This window comes from Cryptomeria japonica, chromosome 3 (genome assembly GCF_030272615.1).
Source record: "Cryptomeria japonica chromosome 3, Sugi_1.0, whole genome shotgun sequence".
Lineage (NCBI taxonomy): Eukaryota > Viridiplantae > Streptophyta > Pinopsida > Cupressales > Cupressaceae > Cryptomeria > Cryptomeria japonica.
This window is the reverse complement of record NC_081407.1, coordinates 964,740,375-964,758,168: the sequence shown is the minus strand read 5'-3', so window position 1 is coordinate 964,758,168 and position 17,794 is coordinate 964,740,375. Positions and strand designations below refer to the sequence as shown.

Below are 17,794 nucleotides of genomic sequence, written 5' to 3'. Positions count from 1 at the left end.
GATAAGTTTCTGGCAACAGAAAGATTAAACTCTGTAATCTCTTAACTCTCCCTCTATTTACTTTAATTTATGAAAATTGAAAGATGTTAGTTATTGTTTCCTTTCTGTCTATATGGTTAAATAATTACAGTTATGTTAGATTGAACGGTTTCAATTTCAGCTAAACATGTATTTATATAAATTTAATTTCTTTGTATAGAAAAGTTAATTCTTTTTCTATTTTAAAAATTTTGTTGTTACAGAAAACGTATGAAACAAAGATCCTTAATGATAATTGGTAATCCATAGTGAGGTGTGGAGTCGCTTGATTATATTATTAAATTATAAAAAGAATTAATTTATTAATGTTTGTCACTCGTTAACTAATTTCATTCTTTGTAAAATCATTCACTCATTAATTTGAGTCTTAATTCTTTTCTTTCTTTTTTGAAAGTTTAATTTTTGTAGCTTGTTAGCAAATATGTTTACTCCTTCATTTCACTTCTTCTGCAGGTCATAAAATATGTCAATACAAAATCTCCTAGCCTTGGAGACATTTGTGAAACATTTGATAACATAATTGGGTAAATGAAGGTAGCCATTCATACAAAGGTCCCTAATTTAGGATTTTATGAGGGGCATATTAGGCAGCTACGAAATCCGTATTCAATATAATAGAGAAAAAGGATATACAAATAATAACTAGCCCCAATGAAAGAGCGGAATAAAGTATATTAGCAAGTAATACTACTCCTATACCGCCAAATATAAGAGTTAGCGTTAGAGGAGCCAAAAGAAGATCATATATCGATTCAGGTCAATTCATTATGTGTACAATAAATTTGAATATTATTTTCTCCCATTCACTAAATAAAAAGTTACCCCATTTACCTATATGCTATACTGGATTTATAATTTCATTTGATATGGGCACTGATTAATTAATCTATAGATCAATAATAGATTCCGATCAATCACACATGTGACATTATTAATGGAATATTATTAATTCCCGATTTGTCAAAAAAAAAATATTTTATTTATCAGATACTCTTTGATCAGACCTCAATCTGAATAATCGTAGAAGTGATTAAAACATAAAATTTGTCCATAGTTTCTTCAGACATACTAAGTTAAGGCCCATTGTGATGCGATGGTGGAACACAATGAACACCCCACTTCATACAGATGCTCTAAATCGAAAATGGTATGTACCTTGGACTAAGAGAGTGTCTTCATCTCTTGAAGAAGTTGAAGAAGGGCACATGAAGGCCCTTCAAAACAAGTATACTAATGAGAAGTTTTCTTTACTTTGCACATGGTGGTTAGCCTTTAGCAATCTCTACGCTCCAACATTCAATGAACCAAAGATATAGAAGAAAATAATTTTAGTAATCTCACTAACAGACTTGATATTTACTGTGTTGCTTTTGGTTCCAAGATTGCCTTTCATAAATCCTACCTAAGTAAGGGGGTAGCCCTATTTGAGCCATGAAAAATACCTCCTCTTGTTATGGAGATCGCCATACTAGATCATCTTAATAAAATTGACTTGAAACTATTCTAAGGCACACAACAGCTACTAGTTGTGGATGGTGTACATGTCCTCATCTCCACAACAAGCAAGTGCTATAAAACAAGCAAGTAGGCATATCTATGTGGGAATCCCTTATGTTCATGATCTCATTTTTTCTTTTGTTCCAGCCAAGTCATCCAGATTTATGCAAATTGTGTTAATGTGGTGCAAATTGATTATTATGAAAAGAAATCCAATCACAAAGGAAAGCAATCGACCCCAACTGTAGCTGCAAGGGGCTCTATTAAATTAGATGGGGAGGCTTTGGAGTGAGTCATCAAAGAACTCACTATTGAAACTCTAGCAGGTGAAACAAAAAGGAGTTGGTAGCTTACTATAAACATATTGGAATCTGTCCAATCTATGAATGGTTGGTAGCTTGCTAAAAACAGAGAACATCCATTAATCATTACTCACTCATACAACCTTAGTACTCAAAGGGGTAGTATGATCAGTAGGAAACATCCTTTTTCCCACAACCCCCTACGAAACTAACTACACTTTTGGAAATATCTATTGAATCATTCTAGGAACAAGGGTTACCCACCAGCCCTAGGAGAATAATATGATTTGGGAATTGCCCTATCCACCTATCCATGAGTAGATAAAGGCCCCTATCCAAATTGTCTATAAATGGTGGCATACAAAACCTATCAAAATAGATCGTATCAATGAAAGTGCCTCCATTGAGCACCAACTCATAATATTATCTCAAATCAAGAGGTTTGTTTAGAAATGAGACTGTGAGTAACAATGATATAGAGTTACACTTACAGTGAACCATAAGAAAGCTTGGCAAGCACAACTAAGTGAGTTATTCCTATCTAGGGCAGAATGAAGACAAATAACAAATGGTAGAAGACAAAATAAAGGTTCCCAACACTCTTATTTTGGTTGGCTCAATTGTATCTCCTTTTAAGAGCTTAACATCTAGCTGCAAATGGTAAGGGAATATATATGAAATAGGAGTCACCACATCTTGCTTCAACCAAAGAAAAAACAAAGAGTGGAGGGGAGACATCACCCCAACAAATCATTATAATTGTCCATTTATCCTCTCGTAATAAACGACCATCCTATGATCACTACTAGGAATGAAGAAACAAGATTCCTAATTGATCATCTCATCAATCCCAATAATCATCCCGAATACAAGAATTAGAATCAATTGGAATCTTCCCACAATGAAACCTATTGTGAGAAACAATAAATAAATGTTGACCCAACTAAAAGCTAACCAAAAAGTGAGGGGTCAAAGCAAGAAGTGTTAAGATGTCTTGTTTCTTTATATCCCACCCAACTCCAAGGAAGGCCCTTGCATTGACTTCTCTATTAAAATGCTAAGGGGTAGTGGCGAATATAGGAAGAAAATCGTCAAGAATATTCCCAATATCCATGGACAGCATTCATTAGGACTAACTTCTACAAGATCAAAGAGCTCAAAATGATTCTACCACCAATTCCACCCCAAATCAATCCAATTTGGTTCGTTTTGCTCGATTGATCAACATCCACCCACAAACTACTTGAAAATGGGGGGAAACTAAACAAATAGCCCCAACTATTGACAACTACTACAACAATTTTAAGGGGATGGGGATAGGGGTGAGGTGCTTAACAAAACCTATTTATACTCTAGGCACTTGACCTATTCATTAATTAATTGATGCTTGACAGCCAATATTTGAAGAGGTAGGGGGTGTTTATCTCAATGAGATCAACTTATTTGATGGGGGATGGAGTGAAATTCCCTTGACGAACACCCTAAGTTAGAAATATTTTACAGTCTAACCAGAGGGAGGCTATTGGTTGTAAAGTGGGTGACAAAGATATGGGCTTGTGGGAAAACAATGTAATAAGCCTAACTATATGAGAAATTCACTTGCATTATATTAAGGGGTTACAAAGGAACAATTTACTCCAACTTGATTTCAACAAGAATTTTCAATTTTTGCGTGGGACCATATTCATTTTAGAAGTATTTTTCCTTCCCAATTTTTCCATTGGAATTCTCCTTATTCCTTTAATCAAACATAATGATGTGAATCATGCTTTAAAGGGTTCTAATATGCCGTTCAAATTCAATTGGAGGGTAAAGTAGCTCCATATTTAGTAACTGTGGCTATAGCCAAGCAAGAAAGAAGAATACAATATATTGATGCCAAAAAAATTGTTATCACTTAATAAGTTGTTTGAGACAATATAGGGAAAAAACTAATTTTGTGTCAACCTTCTAACAGTAATAATTGAATGCATCAAAAAACTTGAGTTTGCTGGGACTATGTAAAGAGGGTGCAAATTTTAGCAAACAGTTTAGCTCCAATAGGGGGAGAACTTTATTTGCAAAAAAGTATCATAGTGACCTATATGCCATGGGAAGGATACAATTTTGAAGATGCAATACTTATTAGTAAGCTTCTATTATATTGAGACATTTTTACCACTTTCCAAATTGCAAGATGTGAAGCTGAAGTTTACTTTTACCCCAAAGGTAATATGAAAAGAGGGGGAAAACTATAGCAAACATTAAGCTACAATAAGGGAATAATTTTCTTTGCGAAAAAAAATCTTAGTGATATATATGCCATGGGAAGAATATCATTTTGAAGATGCAATACTTATTAGTAAACATATAATATATGAAGACATTTTTACCACTTTCCAATTTGTACGATACAAAACTGGAGTTTATTTGACAAACCAAGGCCCTGAAGTAATCAGTAGAGAAATACCTCATTTGGATGCTCACTCACTCCATTATTTCAACAAAAATTGCCTTGTAATGTTGGAATCTTGAATAGAAACAATTGATGTATTAGTGGCCAAATTAATACTAGAAGTAGAAGAGGAATCACTATTGAGTACACGAACAGGAGATTATTATAAACTTTATCAAGGCACCTAAAAACATGACATCTTGAAGACATTCTAATTTTTTTAGTGAATCGGAGACACTAGGAAACATGTCCAAGCCACCCATGTGCCCCTTGAACATTTTTGATAGGGAAAATAGTCTGAAAATGCAAAAGACGTATCTCCAAGTTACTTTAAGTTTCAAATTATGATGTTAAACAAATTGACAATGTATAAAAACATCATAATGACATATTATTTTCATGGCAACAATCACAATATGTTCATCCATTCTTGTGATATCAAAGATCGTGTTGAATCATGAGAGTTCCATCTTTAGGGCCTCCTACACTCAATTAACTCCTCTATCTAGTAGTCTTTATCTCAATTGTAGTCTTTATCATTTGTATTATTTTCCCAAAAAATATGAAATTTAAAAGGCTGTTCTTATCTCTTTATTTATCAACATGTTGTTTCTGTGTTTCTATGTGTTCCAAGAAATCCTTTCTTCCTATTTCCACCTTTGTGGACCAAACCAACATTAAGGAAAATTCCGTAGGGTAGCTGACCAGAATGTCATCACACATAAGTGTATACAACAAAGGTTTATAAAGGTATGCCATGAAAGAACGTAAAGAATGGTATACAAGAAAGCACAATGAATGAATAAAAATTAGATCATCAACGGTTTAACCAACTTTTGTAAACTAACACCAACTATGTGATAGTAATAGTATTTCTAACAATTCAACACCTTTACTAAGAGGATTCAAATTCACAAAAGAATCTGCAATATATTTCCTTAGGAAAAGGTAGATACCTGCTGCAAAAGTGCAGATTGTTGCTGAGACGAAAATTGCTTTTGGTTGGCCACTGCTAAATGAGATAATTGAGCTCCCAAGAGACCTGGATTGTGTCCTTGCTGCTGAACCTGCTGAAGGCGCTGAAGATAATTCTCCCTTTGATCTGGTGCAATCTCAGCCCTTCCACGAAACTGACCCTGAAAACATACAAACCAATTTGTCAAACTCAAAAGTGGTTTTGGCATCCACATATGACAATAAAACCTGAATGCTTATTACAAAAATAAATCTATTCTTTTCATTGATACGTCACAATATGTGCAGTCTACATTCATAATCTTGTTGGGTGTTACCCCGAGTTTCCAGGACGGGGACGGCTGGGGACAGCGGGACGAGTTTCCAAGACAGCAAATTTTTTTGCCAATTTTGAGGACGGCGGGGGGACAGCAAAGGGGACGGCTATATAAAATGTAAGGATAATTTAAAATATATAGTGGAATTTTAAATGATCATATGAAAAATAGATAAAGCATGTATATACATTATATTCATATGAAAACATGGATAAAGCAAGTATATGTACATCATAGAACCTTAACATAACACATTTGTGGTCAGAATTCATTGTCAATACTCAATATGCACTCATAATTGAAAATACATTGTCAATATGCCAACACTTGTTTGCATGTAGTTCATTGTTTATTTCTGGTTCAAGGATATTTTGATAGTCTTCCATTTCTATTATGACCTACACCTGCTTCTTTATGCACTACAAAGTTTTGGATGTTTGTGAAATTCTATACCAAGCTGTTATTCATATTTCTGAGTGCTTTTGGCTATGATTCAGACCTGTTTACCTTTCATAATTGTAAAAAGTCTAAGATTGCAGACCTACAACCTCTTTTTTACGGACTACCACGTTCTAAGTGTTTGTGAAATTTATTACCAGGCTGCTGCTCATTATTTCTAAGTGCTTTTGGAAGTGATTCGGACATGTTTACCCATCATATTAAAGAAAATCCAATTTTATAGACCTATAATAAAATAAAATAAAAAAATTTTGAGCATTTGAGTCTTTTTTTGTTTTTTAAATGTGCTGGGAAAAGGGGGACGGCTGGCCGTCCTTGGGACGGTTAGGGGACGAGGGGATGTCCTCTTTGAGAGTCACTATCGTCCCCGAGTTTCCGGGACGTTTCCCACAAATTTTGCAATTTTGGGGACGGCAGGGGGACGTCCCCTAGCCGTCCCCAAGTCCCTGAAATGTCCGCGGTACAGGGACGGGGGATTTTAACCCAGGGACGCGTCCCCAGGTTACGTAGTTACTAAGTAGACCTACACAAAAATTGGTTTTAAAGCAATTGTAAAATAAACAAAATAAAAATTGTCAAAATGGTATAGAGATCCTGAAAATTGAATTTTTAGTTTCACATTTTGACAATCAATGAGCCATAAAAGGATTATATTTATGTAATGTGTAGAGAAATGGTTTGTCTAGTTTTTAAATCGGTTGCTAATTCATCTGAAACATTGATCAAATAACCACACATCAGGCTCTGGAAAACAAACCCCACCATGAAGGAGAAAAATAACATCAATCCTCAAAAATAAATTATCTACAGGAGAAACAAGAAAAGACAATCGGCCCAGAAATGAAATGCAGATGAAAGATTGACAAGATGAACTGGACAGGAAAACAACAAAATATTCAATGAAACGCAAACCATTTATTCATTCATCAAAATGTGATACAATGCACATATTTATCAATATTAATGATTGTTCAGTTCATCTTCTAGATGCCTACTCAGCTTTTAGTGTATCAAGGATATATTAAATGTTAAATATTTATCCTACTAAACCTAGGGATTATGTACAGTAGTTTTGCATTCCCCCTTAATCCCTAGAGGCAGTGGTAAAACCATTGTTTTTGTGCATTGACAAACTTGTTTATGGCACCTCATTTGCTTCATACTAAGCTCTAATCTTTCACAAAAGGTTTTGCTTGAGTGATAGCTTGTTCGTTTCTGCAGTTATAGAATTTTTGTTAACCAAAATATTGACTTGGTAAAGACTTAACTTGGGTTTTAAATTTCATCATCAGCATGATATAGAGATACTTAAATATAGATACCATCCAGAAAAAGCCATGTCATGAGGGCATCAACAACCACTTGGTGACTAGTTGCCAAGTTGAAATTTCAGGACTGAATATTACATTCTTAATTAAAGAATAGCATCTTCCCGAATACATTAAATGCGGTCTTTATAAGATCTGGTACCAAGATGCCCAATAATGACCAGTGACCTTAATATATTACAGATGATATGCACATAAAGTATTAAGAGTTGACAACTTCAAACAGATAAGACAACCTCCAAGTAAACCAAAAACAACAAAATGTAACAAAAGAAAAAAGTTGGCTGTTACAGTTTCCATACAATATATGTTCATGTAAACAAAAAAGCGATCTCATTGTTTTATAGTAAAGTGATATTACAATTGCGATTACATGCAGTGTTAGCTATTATGCCTTTATGATTAAAGCAATGCAGTCTTGCAGATGATTAAAGCATCAACATATGTAAGAGTAGTGACTTCCAACAAGCATAAGACTATAACCAGTAAACTAATACCGACAGAATTAAGCAGCATAAATAATTCAGTTACATCCCCCGCTGATGAAAGGAAACCAAACTTCTTTCTTCATTAATAAAAGAAATTGGGCACACAAGAAAGTAGTAAAATACTGACCAATATGCTGTTGCATGCAATGTACACAACAAAGCTTCTTTATATGCAATTTTAAACTACAGCATATGAACCTAATTTAAAATGCCACAAACTAGAAAGTTTCTATAAAAACCCCAAAATTTGATAGTTGAGCACAATACTATGAAAATAATATTTGCAATAATCAGAAAATCTTACCATTTCTGTCTGACTAGGGGGCCTCCACTGACCACCAGAAGAAGGACTAAATATTCGTGTACCTATTAGGCCACCCTCTGAAACACTGTTTGCATCGTTTGCCATGGTGCCATCAGGAATCTTGGCAACTTGTTGTAGATATACTCTACTCTGTCCTGTCAAGGGGGACACAAGCTGTTGTGCAAGGCCACTGCTTCCAACCCTATCATCTCCTGTCAGACCTGTTCTCTTTGCCACATCAGGAACAATTCCACTTCCTGAATGAGCAGTTCCACTTAAATTGAGTGGCACTAAAGTTGTTGTAGCAGTTCCAACTCCACTCACAACAGAACCCCGGCCCACTCCCCTTGTTAATCCTACCTCCGATGTTATTCTACGGCTAGAGAAGGTACTGCCATCATCTTCTTTTGCTGAAGTAACTAGACCAATAGGGGATGATGGAATAGCAGTAGTTGTTTCTGCAGCACTTCTATTTGACCCTGTTCCTGTAAGTAACGCAGAAGCACTTGCACTACCCAAACTACGAGTAAGTGTAGTGCTTCCAACACCCAACACTGGATTCAATCCAACATTTGGTCCCAATGCAGTTACAGAAGAAGCTGCTGATGAGACCGATCCTCCTGCATTAGCAACTGTTGAGGATGGTGGCGTTCGAGGCCTTACATCAGAAATACTTTCTTGGGAAGTTGTATCATCAGCTTGTTCATGACTAGTATTTCCTTGCTGAGTCACAGGACTGGACAAACTCTGCAACAGGATGATTATCATTTAGCCATCAATTCAAAAAAAAATCCCCACTTATAATTCAATGAGGGATAAAAAAAAATATTGACCAATAACCTGTCAAAAGCTTCGGTTCTACAAGTGTCCTATATTTCATCACAATCTTCTTTTTCAAGTTTAATTTTTCGAAGGCTTTGGAGGGCTTAGGCCCCATTACAATTTCAGTATCTTCACAACTAATAAGCAGAAAAAACAAGCTGAAACATGCATGCATTTTGATTTAAGCAATAATGGAATACAGAGCTACCCAAAACAAAATGTAAATACATACAAGCATTTGCATGTATAGGTAAGAACCATTAGACATGCGTACAGAATTATTCAATTACACATATGAGCACAAATGGATTAATTACAGACAGTAACAAAATAAATAAAATGTTTGAAACCAAAAAAAATGGTAAAAATCATGTATAGAAATCATGATGAAAAGCATCACATTTTGGCGAAAGTAGAACATTTATTATATAAAAGATTATGTAGAATATCTTTGGTTGTTTTAATAAAAGCTAAAGTAGGTGGACAACTCAGTTAACTTAATACTTCAAAATAATACCCAGCATATATTAGAGGCAAATAATATTTTCAATATAATGCCCATTCCTAAGATGAAAACATTAAAACTCTTACAAAATTTGTAGAAAACAATGGGCAACTAAGAAGGCATTTTCCAAGTTTCAAATGTATACAAGCTATCCATTGGCAAAAAGTAAGTTTCTGGTAACATAAGGAGAAGTTGATAATTTTTTTGCAATAACAGAAAACAAAACTACCCCTGCAACATTTTTATTAAAGTTTCCATTATTAAAAAAGAGATTTCATGCTAAATCCATACGGTGGCCAAAGTACAAAATCTGTACAGACAAAAATCATAAGCAGTTCCTATGTCTTCTCGTAAGATCTTAATGTAGCTAATCTTGTAGTTTTGTAAGCTAACAGGCTATCTACACCTGGCACATTACTATAACTTACAGTTCCTTGAGGTGCAGATGTGGCAAGAGAAACCTTCAAAGATGTACCATTCACTGATGGAACAACTGTAGGAGGAGTAATGACAGCCTGCCAGAAATATAAAAGAAAATGCACCCCTATCAGAAGCATGGATATTATCATTATGCCAACTAAATTATGTTTTGACTAAATTGATGTTGGAAGAAATATATAAATCCTTATATGCACAGTGAAATGTCTACTATCACCAAACAAATACCAATGACATTGTTTGAGAGCAACATAATAAATTCAAGCATATAGCATTTAAGTCAAATATTCAATTAATGTCATAGCTTTTCATTAAAATTAGAATCCCAATTCAACAACTTAAGCACACATGACCATTGTAGATTCATTGTAAAACTTAACACATGGAAAGGAAAGCAGCACAAGCAAATTAATGTGTACAAAAGTACAAAATCATAACAACAAGTGCTAAACGTTAATTTAAAACACAGACATATAACAGCATTATAAAAGATCCGATCTAAGGAAAGGCTGGAGGAATTTTCAGCCAAAAAATTTATGTCAATGAGCGAAAAGAACAAAAACAACATGACCATACCTGGGAGTATTCCTAGGAACATCTTGAGGACTATGACTACACAATAAAGGCAATTTTACTTATACTACGGATTTCAAGCAGTCACAAGCACCCACTCTTAAGACACTAAGAAATTAAGTGTCTTACAGAACAGAAATTATGATATTCAGATATTATTACCTGCTGCTTAATTAGTGCAAAATTTCAAATGTACAGTTAAATTGGCATTTCTGTATCAGAATTAAAAGGTTTAATCTGGAAAGGGATATTTCGATGTATTCACATCAATGTACATGTTTACATATATTTCAAAAATACCAAATATTTATATTCCATTTAGTAATATTCAGACATCAAAATTATGCTACAAACCAACAACAGACACCACATGATACAATATGGCATGCATAATTAGATACAAATGTGACTTCTGTCAAAATTCTGCAAGAGCTATTATGATATTATATACTGCTGTGTTTAATTTAGGTAACATCTTGGAAGTACTCCTACATTGGAATTCAGCCATCAGAAATAGATGTTCTCCTTTGTGAATGGATATTTTCATGTGTTTAAAACATTGACATCCACTATAAATCCTTAAATATCGACATCCATGAGAAATTTATCAATATTGGAGTCCATTTCCTCATATTTTTTATTTTTACACTATTGGCATTTATATTTTACAATATTGACATTCATATTTTTATATATTTTACAATATTGTCATTTAATGTTGTCAACATATATTCCATTCATGGGGCATTAGTAGCTAATCCTTCTTCAAGGAGGACTAAGGCTCCCATTCATCTGGTTTCTTTTTCAAACTCAACTATGATGAAGCCTCTTGACGCAACCCAGGGGTTTCCAGGGACAGGTGCGTAATTAATGATACTTATAGAAACCTTGTTAAATCAACCCCTAAAAGGCTCAGAAGGAACAAACAACAAAACTAAAGCTTCAGCTTTGGTTCTTGTTCTTCAGATTCTTTGCAAAGTGGCATTAGGTCAATGATCATAGAAAGAGAGTTAGTGGTTACCTTTGACTCTCTCAGAAACTAGATATCTTACAATTGAAAATTAGATAATAATCTCTAGGAAGCTTGCCCATCTTACACTGTATGAGAGAGGCAAATGGCATTGCCAGCTACCTAGCAAACCAAGGAATAGACACTAATAAGAATCTACTTATAGGTGACTCATTGTGTAGTTGGCAAAGCTTAGCTTTTGTTTGGGATATGTGATTTACCCTTCATGTCATAATTACCTTTTCTAATAGTTTTGTGCCCACCGCTCAAATAAGTAATTCTCTTCACACGTGGCTCAAGTAGAGAGGTAGCAGATAATCACTTTTCGTTCTCCATTTCGCAGTGGTTTCCTGAGGCCACCATGAAGACCAAATTTCATCCGTATGGAGAAAATTGACCGATTTCCTCTGTGATGTCCTCTACAGAGGAAATCGCTAATACAAGGTGGGAGAAGATATTTCTGACAGTGTGGTGGCATTGAGATGGCTATAAAGGAAGTATTGGGGGGCAGCTTTCTTGAATCTTCAGAGAGAACTGAGTAAATTCAAAATCCATTCTCTGCTTGTCTCTAATCCACTTGATTTATTAAAGATAAAAGAAATGGTGACGTGTAGAAACATAGAGGCAGCTTCAACCATGCACTTAAGGCTGCAGATTACTTTTCTGGATGGGACCTTCTTGAAGCAGGCAAAGAATTCAAAGGGCTGGTTTTCAGGATGTCTTTCAGGCATTTGGACGAATATGCAGAGTCATATATTGAAGAAAGTAGGTATTTACTCACCAGACCTGGGCATTGAAAAGATAAAAGGCACAGTTTAGAGCACCACAGTATCAAGAAATCAACAAAGAAGAACAGGCCAACAAGTTGTCAAATACCTCATCAAGATGGCTGGATTGATAAAGAAAAAAGATGCAACGGGCACTTCTATAGCTGTCACAAGTAAAGTGGTTGAAAATTACTAGCATCTTGATAGCTTTGCTTTTTATATACTTTAGTATAATTAGGTTCCTACAAGTTTTCTCAGTTTCCAAGCTGGAAACTCTTTTGTATGCCCTGCTAAGGAACTATTGGAAAAACCTTCAGGTCTTTATACACATACACACAAAGGGCCCCAAGTCCCTCAATTCAGAAATTGAAAACAAAAAATTACTATCTGCATATAAACATGTATATGATGTAAACCAACAAAGTCTCTCATACATAACACAAGCATCAGCTAATGATCTACATAATATAAATCTGTAATCATGATATACTAAATATCACAAAGACTTTTTACCTTTTCCTTGAGAACAACTGAAGGAGGAACATTTAAAACTAAATCTTCCAATCCCTCAACCTTATCTAATGGCAATGAGCTGTAAAGTTCATCTACATCTGCAAAGTCTTCAAAATCATCCTTCACATACAAAAAAAGAAATGCAAATATTACTAGAGAGTAGATGCAGTAACAAATAATGCAAATCACTTCCAGCTTGGAAAAGGCATATCAATCACATGGCAATCACCTCAGAAAATAACTGACAAAGTTTAAATGATATACTAGTAAAACTTGGCATATAAAGATGCCAATACCTGATTACGCTCCACATAGTCTTCCACAAAGTCTCTCACATCATTTACTTGTTCAGGGCTCAATTCATCATTATCCAAAAGTCTCAAAATAAGTTCTAGCTTCATAATATGAGCCTTATGCCGTGTAATAGACTCTTCTAAATGTGTCTGCAGAAACAAGTAACAAGAGAATGTGTCCATCACCATACTATTTATTATATAAATTACAACTTCAAAAATGTATTGATGTATACTTGGCAAATCAGAGAACAGAACAACATATGCCCACATGAATTATGCAGGATATAAAATAAGGCATTGATCCATGATTGCTCATATTTAAAGACTCAACCTGGATGACGTTATTTTTATTTTTTCCATCAAAAGATTAAGAAATTAGAAGCAAAGTGAAAAACTCATTTGCAAGCTAATGTGCTAATGCATTCCATCATTCTCAAACAGTTGTGAGAGCCCATTTTGAGAATAAAAATGAATCAATTGTTGAAATCCATAGCTTTCTGAAACTTCATATTGGCAAATATACTTTTTCCCCAAGTCTAGGAAGCTCCTAGTTAAGAATATGGCTTAATCTTAGAACAATAGCACCATCCAATACATCAGCAGTAAAACTAATAAATTACTCAGACAGACAGACAGACGGAGAGATTAGTACCAATCTTGGAGGTCGAGCCTTTCCCTTTCTCACTGAGAGACCCTCAATGTCAGCTTCAAAAACATCAATTTGTGATTCTAAGTCACCAACCTGTTATAAACCAAAAACATGGTTAATTCAAAGCATTAGCAACAATTAATGCAGTAAGGAAGAATATCCAATGAAACTGACAAACAAAAAAGTTAATTATACCATAAAATATATTTTTTTTAATAGATGGAATATCTTAGGTATAAATTTCAATTTGAGCCTATCATATATACCAAAGGGATACTAAACAGGCATACTGACACTGTCTACAAATTATTTCTCAGATTGACTCTCTGCAGCTGGCAGAAAAAATCTCATTTCCTTCAAAAAAATACTGTTATTACATATTTGATATTTGTAATGTACTTAATGGAAATTAACCCTTTAGTTTAGTATACAAGCTAAAATCTGGAAACATTATTATTAATTTCTATATTTCCTCAAAAGCAGTGAGCCAAATCAAATATTTTTACCTTTCTCACTAACCTCTTAATTAGAGAAAGCCCTGGAAAAATATAAATGCAGGCATTCACAAGGGTAATCGGCACAAATAAAATGAACAAAAATACAAAATCCTAGCCACTATTTACTTGACATATGATCTCGTATTTAGATGAAGAACACGTTTGAGTATAGAAAGTGGTTTGAATGTAAACCTTCCATTAATTTCAAATTCCTAATTTATATACTACTGCATTATACAAACCTTTAAGTAACAATTTCACTTGTAAATAAGACTTCTAAACAAAAAGAGATCTTCAACAATTACAAGATAAAGCTTTTACAACTCACGATTGCTATAAAACAAAATTCCTTATATCAGTATAAGTAGCAAATACATTCATGTCTCCCACATTAACAATTCAGTATACTTTTCTCAGTGCAGATTGCCAGTGTAACATGGAATACTTGTCCTGGTAAATGGTAAACCCATCGAAGCAATAAACACAAAAAAATGCAACTAATCATAATACCACAGACCACCACATTTTCTGTGCCATTTCCTGAGTTTTTCTAAGTGGTTCTAACATTTTATTTATATCTATCCTTTCTTTTGGTGCGTTTTCACTTAAAGGTAGAAGATACAAGGCATGCGTACACTGAAAATTTTTAGTTTAGGATTAAGGTCAGGGTATTTTAAGTTTTACTTACAATAGAGTTATATAAGAATAAAAATTGAAGATTTTTTCTTTTATTGTCTACCCTACTAAGGTAAAAAATATAGGACTGCCTCCAAAATAGTTGGCCTTACTCTACTATAGCATAGCTTAATTTAGGACCAGCCCTTTATTTTTTACACACAATCTCTAAGGTAAACAGTAACACACTTTTTATTTTAAAACTGTGCTCAATTTTTTTTATGATGGGGATTTTTAATGTACGATGTTTAGGTTTTATCTCTATTCACTACATTTGACATGAAATCAGATTCATTTCACTTTTTTTACAAATATTATATTGTTTAAGTTAACCGATTTTTTGTCAAGTTTGTCCTGTATGTAAATCGAATCCTACTATGACTAAAAATCTCTTCAGTAGCATCTATGTTTGTGTACTATCCAAGGATTATAACATATTATCATAATTCTCTCCCTTCTTTTCACTACATACAAAGAAAAGCTGTTAATATTTATTTATGGTCAATTGAATGCATATCTGCAAGAAAGAAAAACTACATTTGCACTTTCACTTTAATAAGAAATGATAGTTGTACACACTATAATTGAAGCAGATTGCTTTAAAGACTAATCAATTTGGAATAGTATAAGATTTTGTGCAGTTAAAATTTAAATATTCCCCCTAAGTACCTTGTAACATGTCTTAGTATCCATCCATCTATTAGTTATTTTCTGTATGCATATGATGCTACTGCCAATATGCACCTTGCATATCTGATTTTCGTTTCTGATAAGTTAAATATTTCACTGTGCAAATAAATTTGTGAAAGCCAATTATTTCTGATGTAATTTATTAAAAATTGTATATTATTCTCATGCCAAGTAATCCCAAAGCTTCTGAAAACTCAGAAGCTTGGCACAAACCTAAGAATATATCAAACAACCATGCTCATTACCTTGAAGTAGACAGTCCTTTGTTCTCTCCTAAGAATAGGGGAGCCAAAGCCAAGGGCAAGAAGGTAAATTCCATTAGTACCAACAAGAAATTTGTGCTTCATTGTGACCATTGTGGTAAGAATGATGATGAAGAGTCCTCTTGTTACAAGTTGCATCTAGAAAATAACCCTCACAAGCAATATAAGAATGGTAAAAATAACTCTAAAATTTCTGCTCACATGGGTAATGAAACTAAGATAATTGATTACAGTTCACAAGTTGATTCTAAGCTTTCTTGCACTACTAGGAAAGTTGTTTTGTTGTTAACACAGGAATTGTTTAACATCAAAATTCATGGAAATGGTGTTAAGGTTGATGCATTATTTGATTCACGTTCTCAAACTAGCCTAATTGCTCAAGATTTGGTCAATAAAATTGGCCTTAAAATTGTTCAACACCCCAAGCCTTATAGGATGGGTTGAGTAAAAGAAGGTGCTATTATACTAGTTAGTAGGCAATGTAGAGTAAGATTTACAGCTGGATCTAAATTCATTGATGAAATAGTGGTAGATTTGCTCCTTTTGATGTGTGTCATGTTATTCTCAACAGTCCATACATGTATAAACGAAAGGCAGTGTTCCATAGGAAATCGAATAAGAACTACCTCATCAAAGGTGGAAAATCTTTCGTGTTGCATGCTTACTATGTTAAAGACCAACCTAAAATGGTCTTGAATCTTCGTGGGAAGATGACTTGCAACACAAGAGTTCTTTTGGGAAAACCCAATGTTGAACGAGTTTCTCCATGTTCAAGCAATTTTGCAATTGGAGACAGGGATGTACCACGTTTTGGCTTATGTTTAAATTGTGGTGCAAGGCAAGATGGCATACATGTTGTCAATTGGGAGTCACAGTTCCTCCCTTCCGTTCAATCTTGTTGGTAAACAGACTTGTCACTACGATTTTTTCTCTGAAACTGACCCTGTTTGCCCGAAGACCAATGACAACCACGCCAAAAGTTGGAGAGATTGTACCAAAACCTCAATCTTCCTCTGCGTTTGATAGGAACAGCTCCCTCATATGATGGGGCTATTTGTAATTTTTTTGTACTTTTAACCAGAAAGTACATACAGGTGAAAACATAAAACTAAATAAAGGCTAATAATAGAAACCCCAACAATAGACGTACGAATACCAACTGAGATTTCACAAGTGATGACAGATTACAAAGGGGGGTTTAGCACAAAATGCCATGACAAAAGAAGGATAACGAATCTCAACATATGAGTTAACAAGTTATCTTATCACATTCAAACCAAGATACTAGGGTATGATTATGTTTCGTCATATGCAGATATCATTTGAATTGGGAGTCAATAAATCACACCAATACATAAAGGGATTATCAATTTAAGATACGAAAAAATTGATAATAATAACTGAGAAACATTCAAGATATACGAATCAAGTGCATTCTTTATTACCATTGTAAAAATATACAAGTTCAAAAAATCTTAAGTACAAAATGTGAACTCAAAAGCCTTCCAAAATTTTCTCTAAAAAATTCTCCAAAGTTTCCCCTCTTGTACTGCATCTTGTACAAAGTAATTGATACTTTCTCTCATAAGGGTGAATTCACTAAAGCAAGCTTGCACACACACTGTCTATGATAAACATCATGATAAATTTCTAAATCCCTACAAAATTTTCAACATTCTTTAGTGAGAACTATGGAATGTATCCCAATGTATTGTCAAATGTGTCACAGACTCGCAAGGTTCATTTTTTCCATTCAGATCTCTATCCATTTACAACGCAAAGTTGGCATATGTTTTCCAAGTATAATGTTTTCTTTGATATACTTTCATATTAGCTATAAAGAACACACACCTTTCACATAGATCCTTTGCAACATCTTGAAGATGAAAACCTTTGAATATGAAGTAGACGCTACCTGTTGATGTGTTTTCTAGCACAATCAAACATAGAATAA

General features: G+C 34.1%; 1 protein-coding gene across 4 annotated transcripts in view; it reads right to left on the bottom strand.

Moving 5' to 3' along the window:
- Positions 1-17,794, bottom strand: part of LOC131035519 (uncharacterized) — a 111,044-nt gene that overhangs the window by 46,224 nt on the left and 47,026 nt on the right. For all 4 annotated transcript variants that reach the window (XM_057967229.2, XM_057967230.2, XM_057967231.2 and 1 more), the window contains exons 5-10: positions 13,719-13,808; positions 13,067-13,213; positions 12,771-12,890; positions 9,899-9,985; positions 8,144-8,890; positions 5,229-5,408 (exon numbers count right to left, since the gene is read on the bottom strand). In XM_057967229.2, coding sequence (XP_057823212.2) covers positions 5,229-5,408; positions 8,144-8,890; positions 9,899-9,985; positions 12,771-12,890; positions 13,067-13,213; positions 13,719-13,808 — 1,371 coding nt within the window. The remainder of the gene's footprint in view (positions 1-5,228; positions 5,409-8,143; positions 8,891-9,898; positions 9,986-12,770; positions 12,891-13,066; positions 13,214-13,718; positions 13,809-17,794) is intronic.